We start from the raw sequence: 15459 nt of genomic DNA on the forward strand, positions 1-15459 counted from the left end.
CTTCTGAAGCGATGCCCAAGTAAAGACATCGTTTAGCTCCTCTTCCAGTCTAATGTAGTCGTTAGCACAGGACGCCTTAGGGGGCCTGTAAACTCCAATCATGCATTGCTTCATGCCTGCCAAGAGTGATTTCGATGGCTAGAACTTCGATGGTACTAAAAGACCATGGCAAACTGAGCCTTTTCGATGCCAATTTAGAGGACACGTATGCCAAACCACCGCCTGCACCCTTCTTCCTATCAAACCTGTAAATTTTGTACCTCGCTGTTGCAAATTGACAATTAGGATACGGTCCGTCGATTTTTGTTTCCGTCAGAAATACTACTTGAACTTTAAATTCGTCTATGAGAAAACAACTTCCTCTATCTTATTCTGCAGACTATTGACGTTCAAATGAAAGATGAATATATTTCTTGCATCTTTAGCTCTCTCCTCTTTGACCCTCACCACAGATTCGTCCATATAATCATCTTTATATTGAAGGAGATTTAACTAGCTCCGCAGTGGTCTCCTCGAAGAACGAATCCGTGAAGTTGAAGCATCGCCAACTTTGGTTCGAGGAGCTTAGCTCCATGTAGAATCTGTTATCAATGTTGATACACCTAATATGGTTCCATTAACTGCAGCCTTCACAAAAGATTCATTTCTGATTTGTCACATATTCCACACGGATATAGCCTGCATAACAGGCGCTAACATGGATATTTCCACGTAGGCTTCTTCCTTCTAACACGAGAATTTATATCGCTTGTCGCTGCATTTTTGTAACCAGGACTTGGATGAACGTCTCCACACAATGATAAATAATTCAGTTGGAATGAGGCAGATGAGTTGCGGTAGTAAATGATTTTTCAAGAAGCGACGTGTTTCTTCCACTTGGGAGTAAAACCAATATGGCCGCTCGAAGCACATGGCATGAAGACAGAATAGCCCAAAGTTAGGGCTACTGTAGGGCATTAACTTCCCCGCCAGAGGTGCCTCTAAGTTTTGTTGAACATTTCGTACCGTTTGGAGACGTGCTGGCGCCATAAAACATTAAAAACACAAACATTTTGAGAGAGCACCATGATGACGGCTGTACTCGTGTGCAAGGCCAAATGTTTATCTTGGGCTCTGAAACCAGCAGGCAAAAAATAAGAAGCTACTATACATTATGTTGTGGAAAGGTATCCGGCATTGGAGGTTGTAGCCTAGTTTTAGTTCTAATTTTGTTGGGCTAGAGTTCTCACACGCTTTTTTTTATCACCAATCATAACCACGGAGACAATGCTGAAAAATTGCTCTAAGGCAAGCTAGTAAAGCTGCCTTAATGATAATGCTTATTTATTAAAGTGACGCTTCCTCATAATGTTCTTAATTTATTATAAAACAGGTTTTCCAATTGTACGGGGCCGTATAGATTTGCTCCACGTTCCAAAATGGTCAGATTCAAACTGTCAGACAGTCGCATTTCCTCCATACCGGTTTTATCCGGATAAACAAGTTCATGTTCAAATAACCGTCAACCACATGAAGCTGAATGACTCTGTGACAGTCCACGACGCTGTTACTTCATGGACAGAGAGTATCAACACAAAAAACTTCACCGTCTGTGTCATGCAAACCGGGAGGAAAGAAGAAGGTGCAAATCCATTTGCCACCATTGATTGGGTGGCTTATCAAGGAGCACCAGTCGAAGGATTGACCGGAACGGCTGAGTTGCAGAAATGGTGGTCTGGTACCAACTGCGCAGATGTAACCTTTCCTTCGGTAAGACGGGAATATTTTTGTACGTACAGATTTAACTCATTGTTGCAATGAGAGTATCCTAGGACACATAACTTAGACTTCATTCGCCACGACAGCTTTATCAACGTCTTCCAAACGAAGTTAGTCAAAACGAACAAAAATAGCTCAATAAATCTAGTTGGATTTTTAAATTCAAAATGAACCTAGCAAAATTTGCCGCCATAGGGGTGGAAAAGGGCCAAAGAGTAGGTTTTTCCGATCCCGTAAGCCCGAAAATCACACAAAGGAAGAAAAAGGAAGGAAACATAGAAAGATTCCATATAAAATAAGGATAGGCTGATTTGCCTAGTAGCAGTGAATTGCACGTGCAGCAACATTTCAAGGATGCAATAAAAAGCCATTTTGATTGCTATTGCTTCTTTGTTATATTTTTCTTTTTTTCAGGGAAAGTTTCCTGAGGCGCCAATAGTCCTTGTGACGTCAGAGCACCTGAGGACTGGTAAAGAGTATGATGCTGCTCTCATTTGGATTGAAGACTTAACAAAGGACACAGTTAAAATCTGCCTTCGTGAAATGCAAAACTTTGACGGTAGACACCAAGATATCACTGTGGTACGTTATAAGTTTTTAAAGAAACTAGAACACCATTGTTTACACAATTTGTGTGGAATGCTGGTTTGTAAATTATAATAGCGATCGGTATACTAAAATTTAATGATATCCATTTGCTTCAACTGGGCCAATTTATGTATTCTTGCAAAAATTCATTTTTACCTCCAAGGTTTAATAACAATTTTTCGCAAAACAATCAATTCCACTCTTACAATACAAGAAATTCCCAGGCCTACCGTCTACCGTATTGTCGTACAAACACTTATTCACTTGACAACGAGGTCATCAACTCTCAATCCCTTTCCTCTTTTAAGAAAAAACTGACGATTGAATTATTAAGCAAATAAGAAAACAGTTCATAAATCTTTCCACCTTGGACTTTTCGCCATCTTTTCTTCAATTGATGTTAAACAGCTCTAACCCGTAGTTCGAGGAGGCCTAACCTCTCATAAGCTCCTATAGTTAACGTTTCTGTTAGGTCTCCTCGCCACTTCATTTTTTCTTCTTTTGTCATATTTATTGTAATTATTGTGTGGCAAATAAATAAAATAAATATATAAATTAAAAGCGTTCGTAACTTGAATTATCAGCGAGTGATCGTTTAGTCTAAAGAGGAAGAACATGGAAAGTAACAAAAATGGAAAAAAATAGAAATTAATTGCTTTCCCTCGTCCTCATGCTTCCTTTCACGCTCTTACACGATACTCTTGGCGTTTTGGGAAATTGTGACGTCTTGCGTTCCCTCCTTGGTCACCACTCCATAGAGCTCAAAATGCTAAGATTTAAACGGGCCTTAAGAATGCTGGGTTTCATAAATTTTTGGTAAGGATGATACGATATTTACAAAGTAGGGATGGCATGGGCTCCTGATCACCTTTTTTGTTCTCTTTTCACAGAACTGGTTTGCCTTCTCGAAACTGCACAAGCCTCTTTTCACGGAACATGGCGTCATAAGTTTTCCAAATACGAACCCACCTTTGGATAAAATGAACAATGCTTATTGCGAGGTGAGAATAGGATTACTCAATCACACTTTTTCATCTCATTCATCATCTCAAGTAGAATGCTGTTCACAGCATTCCAAAAAAACATCGTTTACTAATATATTACTGAATATTTTCAAAACAGTTGTAGTCATATGCAGTAAAGCTCGCGGAAAATCTCTTATAAAGCGACGAGAAAAATCAAGATGCTGGCACAGAAAACAATGTTTCAAATATACATAAAAAAGTTGGTTGTTCGTCCTGATAAAATGATTAATTTCAAATAATGTCCAATGTTGACTTAAACAAAAACTTCTGAAACAAACAAAAAAAAACAAAAAGCAAAAAACGAAAAAACATCAACAACAACAAAAACAGGAGGTAATTCAAGCTTATAATGATCAGGAAATAGTGTCTTAAGCGTTGTATTTTTCTCTTATATGGCAGTTCGTTTCATTCACGAGAGTTTATAACGTTAACCATTGACGGCCCTGCCGGCCAAACTGACCGTACAAGACTACACTGCAACTTGCAACTTTCTCAATCGCGCGAGCATTGCCTTATTAACTGTCAGCTATGAGCATTGGTTAGAATGCCCTTCAAATAGGGATATCCTGAATAAACGCAAAAATGCGCTTTTTGCAAAATATCACCTTCTGAATTTGGACAAGAGCAAATTAATGACCGTTTTTAACGTCGTAGAAAAACGACACAAATCCTGTGTTTTGCCTTCAGGATTTTGTTTTGAGAAATCATCGTTGCAAAAACAAAAGTCACCATTCACGGTAAAATTCAGTCCTTGTTCTAGCTTAGAAGTGACTTTTTTTGTTCTTCTTTGTTTCGTGGAAATATAGCCTTTTGTTCTAGTGCAGCCTGGCCTTGGCTCGATTTTCAACATCATGACTGAACTGCATGCTAGGAAATAGCCAGAATTTTTTTTATATATATTTGTATAAGATTTACTGCTACTCTGACCTACCACGGAAATTTCGCGCTTTTTGTCATTTTCAGTGGTCGTAAATTCTAAAATATGCCGTGGTGGGTCAAGAAATTCATCAGTAGTCGAGTCCCAAAGCTACTTCGTTTCGGAGCGGCCGTTATTTTTCCATGCCAGTTACACGAGCAACAAGCAAAATTCGCAAACGATGTTCATCACCTTACTCGCTTCTTTGACAAAGTGGACTCTTGGCTACCCTCAAGCTTATTAATGCTCATCAGGCAGGCACTAAAGATGAAATATGGCTTTGAAAGTACCAAAAATCGCTTAGAATTCAAACTTCAGCCGTTATTATAGTTCAACGAAGCAAAATGACCATGTCAGAATGACGTTTCCAGAAAACTCAAGCCTTCAGTTTTTTAGAACAGCACCAATTTCCATGGTAACCCCAATTATGGATTCAGGAAATCCTATGGATTGTTTATATGCAGAAAATCACTCTAAACCCTGAAAGTCTCGGACGTCTATGGGTTAAATTCAGGAGGCGTGATGGTCAAAGAAATGTAAAAAATCGCAACTAACGCGAAAAATCGTTAGACTTGCGATTTTTCGCAACACACGAAAAATCGCAATTTTTGCTGCTGCGTGCAAACCTGGACATAAGTGTTCAACAGAGGCACCCCCCTAACGACTTTTTTCTTTAAATTATATGTTCGGAGAAGCAAATATATTGCCTAGAGTTTTCTTTTGCTTGAGGACGACTAGAAATTTCTAGATGACCGTTCCATTCAGGTACAATTTTTGAAGCTTATCTAATAAATGTCCTACGATTACTGAAGTTTGCCTTATCACATTTTACTCCTCTTGTTGGGCTAATTTTCGAAGAAAAAGGAAACCTAAAAGTTTTCGGATTCAAAAATGCGACGGAGAGAGTATTAAGAAAAACTCTCACTTTCGTAAAACATTTTAAAATCGCATCCAAAATTTTCTGAAAAGTAATACTGATTTAGCCCTTTTAATTCGAAAAGACTCAAATTCCCCTAGGATGATCGAACAGATGCAAATTTTATAGAGCCGCTTAAAACTCATTTCTAAAGATCTAAAAGTACCCTGGATAGCCTAAAAAGAATTGTGAATGTATTTAGGAGGAAATCGTCGTTGGGTACCTCTGTCTAAACTCCTTTTCATTCACTCAGTTTGAGGTCCTGAAAAGCGTTAACTATTCACACAGACCATTACCATCGTCAAGTGACGTCAACGAATCTTTTTGCAGTCTTTTGACTTCTTCGATATCAAAAGCAATAATTCTAGACAAAGATTTTTAAAAGAATCTGTATCTTGCCCTCTGTAAACCCAGTTATTGTGCTATGTTTGCAGAACATGAATACCTCTGGATTCAGAGCCTGTGTCAAGGAATTATACGGGACCAGATATGACCCCTTATCCGTCAGTTATGCTGTGCTCACAGGTCTGTTAATTACTACTGTCTTCATTTATTGAGTATGTCTACCGTATGTTTTGACAAACGTAGAGGGAAAATCACATTTCTTACCAGATTAACCTGAAAACAATTCGTCTTTTGATTCACCTGTGTTTTTTTTTTCTGAAGGACAACACTTTGCTCAAATTTAAAGCATCATGCATCGAACAAACGTTAGAAGTTTCTGTTGCTTGCGAACTCACTTTCACGTCGTGATCTTTCTTCCATCTGGGTGGCACCACTCCAAATGCCCCGGAAACGTTTTTATTTGCGATTATTTTCGTATCAACCTTGCAAGAGTACTGCGACTGAGGCGCCGTTAAGGTTAATATATATCTAGGTATTTTTTTATTTATTTGTATTTTACTAACAATTCATCTTATTAATTGCCACAGATAAGTGATTAAAAGAACAAAAAAAAAATAAATTAAAAAATTAAAAAAAAAAAACGGTACAAAAATGGAGTAAGAATGGCCTAAAGGAAACTTTATCTGGCCTAATGTTAATCAAGCCTCCTCAATTACAATGTTTCATGATAGATGACATAAAAATTACGACGACGGATTCAATTATTTATCAAAAGTAAAGTAACAATATCATAAGGAAATTAACAAAAGTTGAAAATTATCATCTTTGTCTGACTTTGTAGATATCTGTGATCCTGGCTGGAACTATTTCAACGGCTTTTGCTATTTCACAAGTAAGACTTGTCAAAATTGGACCATAGCACTGGATAAATGCCGACAAGAAAACTCGGTTCTTGTTGACGTCCAAAACAATGAAGAAAATGTATTTTTACAGCATCTACACAATGGAGCAAAATCCTGGTTAGGATTGAATGATATTTTTACGGAGGGTTCCTTTACTTGGGCAGATCGTGGTACCGGGAACTTTACAGCTTGGGCCAAAAACCAGCCAAACAATTTTCGGGATGAGGACTGTGTGCATACACTTGGTGTTGAATACAAATACGAATGGAATGACGTGAAATGCAGCGAATGTCATCAGTATACTTGTAAGAAAGGTATGCTTTTTAATGTATGTTTAGTTGTAAGGTTTTGGTTTAACAAATAAGACATAATATATAGATCACAGTAATAGTCTTGGAAAAGAATTATTGGATCAATTGATACTTCTTCAAAACCCACCCCTCCCCTCCTTCCCACCACATTACACCATGAAATTTAATCTTTTATAAAAGCTAGTTGTTATTCATGAACTCTTTGACTGCGTCCAGTTCACAGTTTATTTATTTATTTTTTTAAAAAAGGGTTTCCACCCGAATGGTAAATTAGGGCCATTTTTTTGTTAAGTATAAGTTTTCTTTGAAAAATCGGACCGAGAAACTGCTACGTGTAAACTACCCTTTTGATTAGGTATACTTTTTGTTTCTTCCGGCGAGACTAGGTTTTTCCTGGAATGTGACCAAAAGGGTGACCAAGCAAAAAGTAAAGCCTTAGGAATTTATTTCTGAAAATTTTGTTGTAAGCCGAGCTCAAGAAACTTCACACCAGATCTTTACTCTAGCAACTCCTTTGGTTGTTCATAAAATAGTTAATTTTTCGTCGAAAAGAACAGCAACACATATATGTCTGAGACTTCCTTCTCTACCTGCTGAGGTTTTTAGCCCTACCCTCAGAGTCTGTATGGACAGACACAGGGCGTACGCCGACGTCATAACCAAATTTTCTGGCATGGATAGGTTTCCATTTTCTATAGGTATGGGCCTCCGCTGCGAAAAGCGCGCGCGGACGCTCCGTTGAAACAAACAAAAACAATACAGATGACAACCTCTGAACAAATAATATGAATATCTTGTGATACTGCGCAAGACAAACATAGGTTGAATCAGGTGAGCAAATAGATGAAAGTGGTAACAAAAAAAGGAAACGCAATGATTGATCGCCCCATGTGAGGGATTCCGGATTCCGAATCCTGGAAGTTTTATCTTGTGGAACTCTGAATCCAGTAAACGTTTGCAGTAGAATCCGAAAGCCTGGGCTTTGGAATCCGTAATATGGCATAGGGAATCCGAAATCCACGGAGTAAAATCCCGAATCCAAGCTTGTTTTAGATTCCCTTATATGAGGCGAGAGTAAACTGATGGATAAATGATTAAAAGACTTTAAGCTTTTGAATAACTCTTCATTTAAGATTTTAATCCTCTTCCTCTTAAAGGAGGGTCTCACTGGAGGGTGGTAGCTTTGACGGTTGACGGTTAAATTTTAGAGCTTTTGACGGTTGCCCTTTATTTAGTGGAAATTTAGTCCAAGAGTTTTAGCAAATATTAACTTCTGTATAAATTTATATTTAAAACTGTTATCATGTTTTGGAGGCCTTCTTGGCCTATCACTTATAAAATTTCGAAATAATTTCAGATATAAGCAAGTTCTAAGGTCTTGTAATGTCTAGGAGGAGTGTTTTTCAGAACATGGGAACTCGGGTTTTCCATTTTGGAGCTGGATGCTTCAGGAGCCAGAAGTCCGTGACCATCAGAAGAAATACTAAGAAAAAGCAAGATAAGAATGCCTTGTGACGAAAAATATCAATCTGCATTTTTGATGGTTGACGGTTACAGTTTAGGCCGTTTGACGGCTGACGCTTAACCCCATTGATACCCTCTTAGGGGCTGTTTACATGACGCCGGGGCGACTTTCGCGCCGGCGCAAGTTCACTCCGGTTCCCTCTCATGACTCTATTTAACAAATAGATTCCATGTTGCCGTGCGTCAGTTCAGTAATAGATCACAGATGACGTCAAAATGTCGTAAAAACAAATAAGTGGCACACGAGCCGCAGGCGAGTGTGTCACTGTTGTTTTTACCACATTTTGACTTCCTCTGTGATCTATTACTGAACAGACCCACGGCAACATGGAATCTATTTGTTTTATACAATGATCAGAAAAGAAAAAGACCGATACACATACCTGCCTCGAACCGCTTGACCTTTTGAGGATTTGTGCTAGTTTAGGCTTTTTTTAAGTCCCAAACCCAACTTTTCATCTTAGCTTCTTCTTTATCTTACTTGTGTACAGTTTCTTCGAAATGTTTTTCACCGTCTTTTCTTGCTCAAAGAAGAATAATAGCGAAAACATTTTACAAAACAGCGAGTCTCTCGTAGCGAAGACACACGATGGCAACTGTTGTGAAGATTTCTTGTAGTTTAGGCATTGTCAAGTAGTCAATAGCTTTTTTGGTCTCCGTTTCTCCATTTTTCTTCTTTGTAAATAGTTCCTGCTAAACTTTTTCCGAAGCTTTCACTTGCCTCAATCCGAAATAATCTCACAAACATTTTCAAAACCGCGTGCCATGTTGAACAAAACAAAGAAAACAAGTTTCCCGTGACGTTATCCAAGTATCTGTACTCTAATAGATCATGGGCAACGACCAATCACAGCGCGCGTAGCATTCACATCATTGTATAAATTTGTTTACATGATACCACCACAAAATGTCACGCCGGCGCGAGTCACCCCGGCGTGAGTTCACCCCTGTTGTTGTACCTGGGCGGGAATTTCACTTCAGTTCGAAATCTCGCAACAGTATCTTGTAAACATGAATCGACCACCCGTTTCGGTTTGGAATCGGTCTGCCGGTTGACTGGAACGGGTAGGGCATTCGTAATGTTTGCGATTTTGAATCATACGTTTATTTTATCAGTATGTAGTGTACCTTTAAATAACGAGATATGAAATGACCCTGTCATCATGTAAACGCGATACGAAATCAAAAAGTCATCCCGGTATGCAAACGCGCGCTGGTGCGAGTTTTCTCATGTAAACACCCCCTTAAAGAGAAACTGGCTGCAGAAATTAATTTATATATGTTTTCGTGTTATATAGATCTGAATGAGTGCAGCAGGGACAAGTATTATTGCCATCGTTTTGCCACCTGTTCAAATAACCGCGGTTCCTTCACTTGCACTTGTGACCTTCAACAAGGTTTTATCGGAGATGGCTTTGAGTGCAACTTAAATTATGCAGGTTGGTGTTCTTATGTAGGCTTGGTTTAGCCGTATGGACGGACTCAGTCTCCGTCTTCCCAACAACGGCTGGCTAATTGGTCCTAATGGTCCACACCAGTAGTACATGATTCACATTCGCTCTTTATGCAAGTTAGACTCTGACTCACATTTTTAATTTTTAGGCACGATTCGCAAAAAAAATGTAACTTGTTAAAGATATAGAATCTGCATTTTAATGTTAAAATGTAGAGAAAGTAAATTTAACTTAACACGGATCATTCTAGAGATTTTGTCTCGTGAAAACAAACAAGAAAAATATGATATTTGTATGTATTTGTGGAATGGACCTGAAATCTTGCAAGGAAGCTTAATGAGTATATTCATTTTCTAACTTAAAGGTCATAATTAAAATAAAAATAGGCAACACCATGTGTCAGATATCAAGTGAATAGCAGTTTCATCTGATATTCAAAAACTGAGAAATGGGTAGGAACACTTTATGACATGTATATATTTGTAGAATTTCGAACTTAATGTAAAAATTATCTAAATTTTATTTTGCAAGTCTTGCATTTCCAGATAGTTTTCTTACGTCTCAATAGGACATAAGTCAAGTGTCCTTGTAACTCCAACATCACTACTGCCCTTGTCCTTTTTCTTTTCTTTTTTCTTTTTTTTTTTTTATCTCGTAGGAGGATTGACAGACTCCGCTATTGTTGGAAATGATGTTAACTACTTAACTCATTTAAGCACGTGGCTCAAACCAGTTGCTCAGAGCAAATCTTCACGATGGAAGCGTTGTTGGCGAGCGTCCGTGGACGGCTGGGCTGCCAGTACTTTTCATAGCCGTTGTGACAACAAAGGACCAACTGTAACAATCATAAGAGTCGGCGGGAAATACATATTTGGAGGTTACACCAGCCTCTCATGGGGTAAGTGGTTTGGTTTTTCTAAAACTGGACGTATTGACATGTAAAATTGTCTAAGGAAGTATTTGAAGTAGAAAATGTTATTACCACGAAGAGCACTAAAAACGTGCATTCACGCTGTTTCAAGCTTTATCGCCCTTATTCCATTTCGGTCAATTCGCCAAATGCAGGTGAATTATTGGGTTTAAATTCGAAAACTTTCTACCAAGTATTAGAAAAAGAAAATCGTTGTTTTGTGTTCACGTACCCCATAAAACTAAAATTAGGACGTTTTTCATCGTATTCGTGCTGCGAATTCGCCGACAATTAAATTATGTGCTGACGCATTTTCTTTTCAGAGTTGTTCCTCTCTAAAGTATTTTTCAGGCAAAGTATTCCGCACTATTGTCTCAAGTGCCGTTGGAATTAAAAAATCAGTAAAAATGACTAGAACGCGAGTGTGAATTGATCAAGGCTTAGCTTCCCTTTCCTGCTCTTAAAACTAACTTGAAAACTGTATGTAAATAGTGCAGGTTAGATGGGGAAAATTATCACTTTTAATCAAGTCTTTTCTTGTTATAGTTCACCAGAAAAATAAACAGAGAGAGTACTTTGATCAAAGCTACGTATACTGATATCAACCTGAATAATAGCATGGAATCTTGCGTTTTCTGTTTTTATCTTACCTATTATATGACGTTTTTTCGTTAGTTCAATAAGCACACCAGTAGTTCAATGACCACACATTAGTTCATTGAGCGTAAACTACATGTAGCTGCGGGAAAAATTACCACAAATACGTTAGAGTTTTTTAATATGAATGTGTAGCATTATTAAATTCAGTGATAAATACTCATTTAGCAACGATACAAGAACTAAATTGAGAAATAGCTATGGTACACTCATGTTATTATATAAGTTCTAGTCACTTAATATAAACAGGAACATAGACTGATGGTAAGTTAAAAATTATAGTCTGCTTAGAAGGTCTGGCATTAGGAAATCTTAACAGGAAGGATATTTAAAATTAAGCTAAAGATAGAAGACCTTTCTGCCAAAGAAATTGCAGAAATTTGTTCTGACACTTTCTTTGATGGGAGAATAGTATCAAAAGATCATTTTCTCATCTCTACCTCTCTTACAAAATTCATTAATAACGCACCAGTTTTCTGCAATGATTGGCCTACCATCAATAACACAAAAAGTTAAACTTCTAATGGACGATAATTCTCTCAACTTGCTTTCCCTCGACCATTTTCAGAATAGATATGATATTCGAGTAAGACCCTTGATGTTTTTCGGAATAGTCTCAGCCGTGAAATCTTTGCAAAGACAAATCCTTGGAACACACTAGCAGTATGAATTCAAAGTTCTTTCAACACATTTTTCAAAAGCCAAAAATCATCTAGAATTGTTTACAAACGACAAATGGCATAAGGACTTCTGCTCTTCAACCGATAAAAATGTTAACTCGAGAAACGTTTTACAAGCAGCAAACATTTGCACAACGATCTGAAAACTAATTAATTTTAAACTCAGATTTTTACTTAGACGTTTACCAACTAACAGCTATCTGCAAAAATATGAGATACAGAGGACGGAAGGCGTACTTTTTGCTGCGACGAGAAAGAGGATTTGACGCATCTATTTTGGAAATGCCAAAAAACCCAAAATTTTTGGGATAACTTCTCGTTATGGCTTCAGTCGTGCCAGATCCTCTAACCAGGCAATTACTTAGACATGACCACCGTTTTGGTCCTTACTCCAGACAGCTTTTCCTTTAAGCTCCATATAATTTTCTGTTGCCTTATAGCTAAAACCTTTATCTGGATATGCAGATTGAAGGAATGTTATCCAAATGACAACAAGTTCCTACTTTATCTGAGACATATACCAATTAGAAAATAAGACACCAAGCAATATATATGTATATATATCCGTCTGGATTTGCAAAAACACGGCTACAGAAATCTCTCTTATATACCCTCTGACTGAGTCTTGTAGTGAAGCATTTTTTTTACAGCTACTTTGTATTTATTTAATCGGTACCGGAAAGGCCACAGTAGATAGACTTTGATGATTTTCTCACTGGCTATTAACCTATTGCCCCGCTCCCCCCCCCCCCCCCCCGCCCCCCAAAAAATGTTTTCCAGAACTTCCCATAATTCTCTCTGTATGAGTAAATTTGCATTTACCCGGGAAAGTTTCATGTCTCTCCACAGGCCTCACAGGCTCACGAAATCACCCCGAAAATTGCCATTATTTGGTCGAAAATATCCCAAAAGTCGAAGATATCAATAAAGAATACTTACTTCTTTATCCAGTGTGGTTGTTGTGTTGAATTTGATAGGTTTTAGCGTGTTTTAAGACCGCGACTAACCATCCTTCGAGTTACCTCGAAAAATCGATTTTCCTTTGAAAACTGGAGGCCGCTGTTCAATTTTCGCACACAAATTTTTCCGGCAGACGCCAAATACGACCAAGGTGGGGAATGACCTTGTCGCTAAAACGAAAGCCGCTGAAGCACTCTTCCTCGGAAACTTCATTCAGGTCGAATCTTCGATACTTTCCATGCTCAAATACAGGATAATCTGTGCTGTTTACATCATATAAAGCACAAAATTCTTCTTCGTCCAAAAAACCTTCCATGTAACTGAGTAACAAGCAGTCTTGAACGTTTTTTAGAGTCATTTTTTTTTTTTCGAAATTGTTGTGGAAGCGCTACCTCGACTCAAATTTGGCGCCCAGTCATGCGGAATCCCATAGTTTTATTTTCTATAAACTCGAACTCGGTGTCATCGCTAACATAGAAAGCTGAGAAAACGACTTCGAGTACGAGTACGGCTTGAAGTCGTTCTCGTACTCGTACTCGTTGTTGATGCTAACATCCTCTAATAAGCCTTATTAAGGAACAATTCTCACGTCTGGCAAAGTCTGCTGTGTCCAATATCTTCTGGCATTTCGTCTCATTTCGGGCTACACGGGTGAAAGACTGATCCCGGGCTTGAGACTGAAAGATTGGATATTGCGAGCTTTGTTGTTGGCAGTAACAAGTCTTTGACCTCACAAAATAGGTTTTGGGTTGAAATCTATTCGGCAAGATAGAAATTCATGCTGATTTCTGACCAGGCCAAAGACTCAGTAAAAAATTGTGTCGAAGGCGGGGGCTGTATGTCTCCTTTTCAACCCGTTGGTTTACATCCGGGATCTTGAATAAATCGACTGTCAGTGAGTCTAGAAAAGTTCCATGTGACGATTTATGTGGAGAAAGCGAGTCAAAGTGTTACGGAGTAATTTGATGATGTTTCGCCCGTGTTAAGTGTGAAAATATTGTGAGTGGTTTTGTTAAGTGTTTTGATTGCCGCGAAAGTCATTTATTGAGTGATTTAACGAAAGTGTTGGCAGACAAATCTCAGGTATGTGCAGTTGAGCTCGTGTTACTAGAATACTTTGTGTCAAGCATAAAACGCTTTGTGAGTGTTTAGGTGATTTTGTCTTAGAAAGCCTACTCTGTGCTCAAAGATTCTGGATTCTTAATCTGTTTTCGGCCGACACTGAGCTATGCATGGGCCTCACGGTTTGACTGACTAAAAGATTACAATTTTTGGACGTTTCATTCATCGCAAAATGCTGTTACTTCTGCGAGAGAACTTTACCGTCGATCTGTTGCCAGCAATAATGCTGTCATTGTTTAGCTTCAGCTAGTGAGTTTAACTGCTTCCCATTCCACTTACATGTCAAATAGTTAAAATGCACTTGAAAGTTCTTTAGCCACGTTTTAACAAATCCAGACAGATACATAATATACGAATCTTGCCTTCCATCTCCAAAGACATAAATTAGTTTTATCCAAACCGAAAGAAAGCAAAGAAATGCAAAAATTAATCAGTATAAATTATGCTAAGAGATATATGGAATTAGCACTGCTGTACTCTGTAGTTTATATTTGTAATTACTGCCCTGTAAATGCAAAATTGACCAGCACCATTCCAAAGTGGCTCTCTGATTGGCTATCTTTGCTTCGATGAGACTGTTTCCGTACCGGACTGTACCGAAGCAATCACATCACCCCATGTAAGGAAATCCAGGACAGTCTTGGATTCTGGATTCCACTCGTTATTGGGATTCCAGATTCCTTGAGCTGTATTGCGGATTCCAAAGACCAGGATTCCGGATTCCATAAGCAAAATTTTCCTGGATTCCGGATTCCCTTACATGGGGCGAAATCACAACACAACACAGCATTCAATGCGACCCAAGAGGTCCGATTCTTTCGCGTCATTCGAGAGAATCGAAAGGAGATGTGCGGCGCGTGTACAGTACAGTGTACCTTGTTTGTGGCTTAATTTAATCTTAGATTTTTTAACAAGTTGTTTCTGAGAAAATTTGTTTTATTGACTGAAGCAAACCGGCTCCATTTTGATGTTTATTATAACCGGTAATCGAAGCACGTTGTCACATTCGATGTATGAGTGCAGGGATGAGTGACTGCAAGTTTAGCTTGATCGTAATGTAACTTCTCTTTTTGCAAAATTGACGTAGTCTTCGCTATTTCTGCAATCGCCTTTATAAACCACGCGATCACTCACTGTTCCAATTAAGCTATTATTGTCATATTTGGCTCAAAAGTAAAGTCGAACCACAGGCAACCCAAACTCATGATACGAGGAAAGAGTGTAAAGTAATTAACTTACCATAGGTGACGCGTGACTTTTCTGCTGGACGCGCCCGTGTCGTGTTACAGGCGACCGTTGAAAATAATAGATCTCAGCATATTACTTCTCATACAAAGTCTCTTATTTTCAACGGTCGCCTGTAGCGCGACACCGACGCGTCCAGCAGAAAG

General features: G+C 38.4%; 1 protein-coding gene across 2 annotated transcripts in view; it reads left to right on the forward strand.

Annotated features, from left to right (window-relative positions):
• Nucleotides 1–15459, forward strand: part of LOC140921542 (uncharacterized) — a 471050-nt gene that overhangs the window by 20953 nt on the left and 434638 nt on the right. The window contains exons 9-15 of one of the 2 annotated variants that reach the window (XM_073371556.1): nt 1373–1749; nt 2173–2340; nt 3237–3347; nt 5638–5728; nt 6390–6764; nt 9584–9724; nt 10398–10637. In XM_073371556.1, coding sequence (XP_073227657.1) covers nt 1373–1749; nt 2173–2340; nt 3237–3347; nt 5638–5728; nt 6390–6764; nt 9584–9724; nt 10398–10637 — 1503 coding nt within the window. The remainder of the gene's footprint in view (nt 1–1372; nt 1750–2172; nt 2341–3236; nt 3348–5637; nt 5729–6389; nt 6765–9583; nt 9725–10397; nt 10638–15459) is intronic. The other variant, XM_073371551.1, reaches the window with a different exon arrangement.

The sequence above is a fragment of the Porites lutea genome, chromosome 1, assembly GCF_958299795.1.
Source record: "Porites lutea chromosome 1, jaPorLute2.1, whole genome shotgun sequence".
NCBI classification, from domain to species: Eukaryota; Metazoa; Cnidaria; class Anthozoa; order Scleractinia; family Poritidae; genus Porites; species Porites lutea.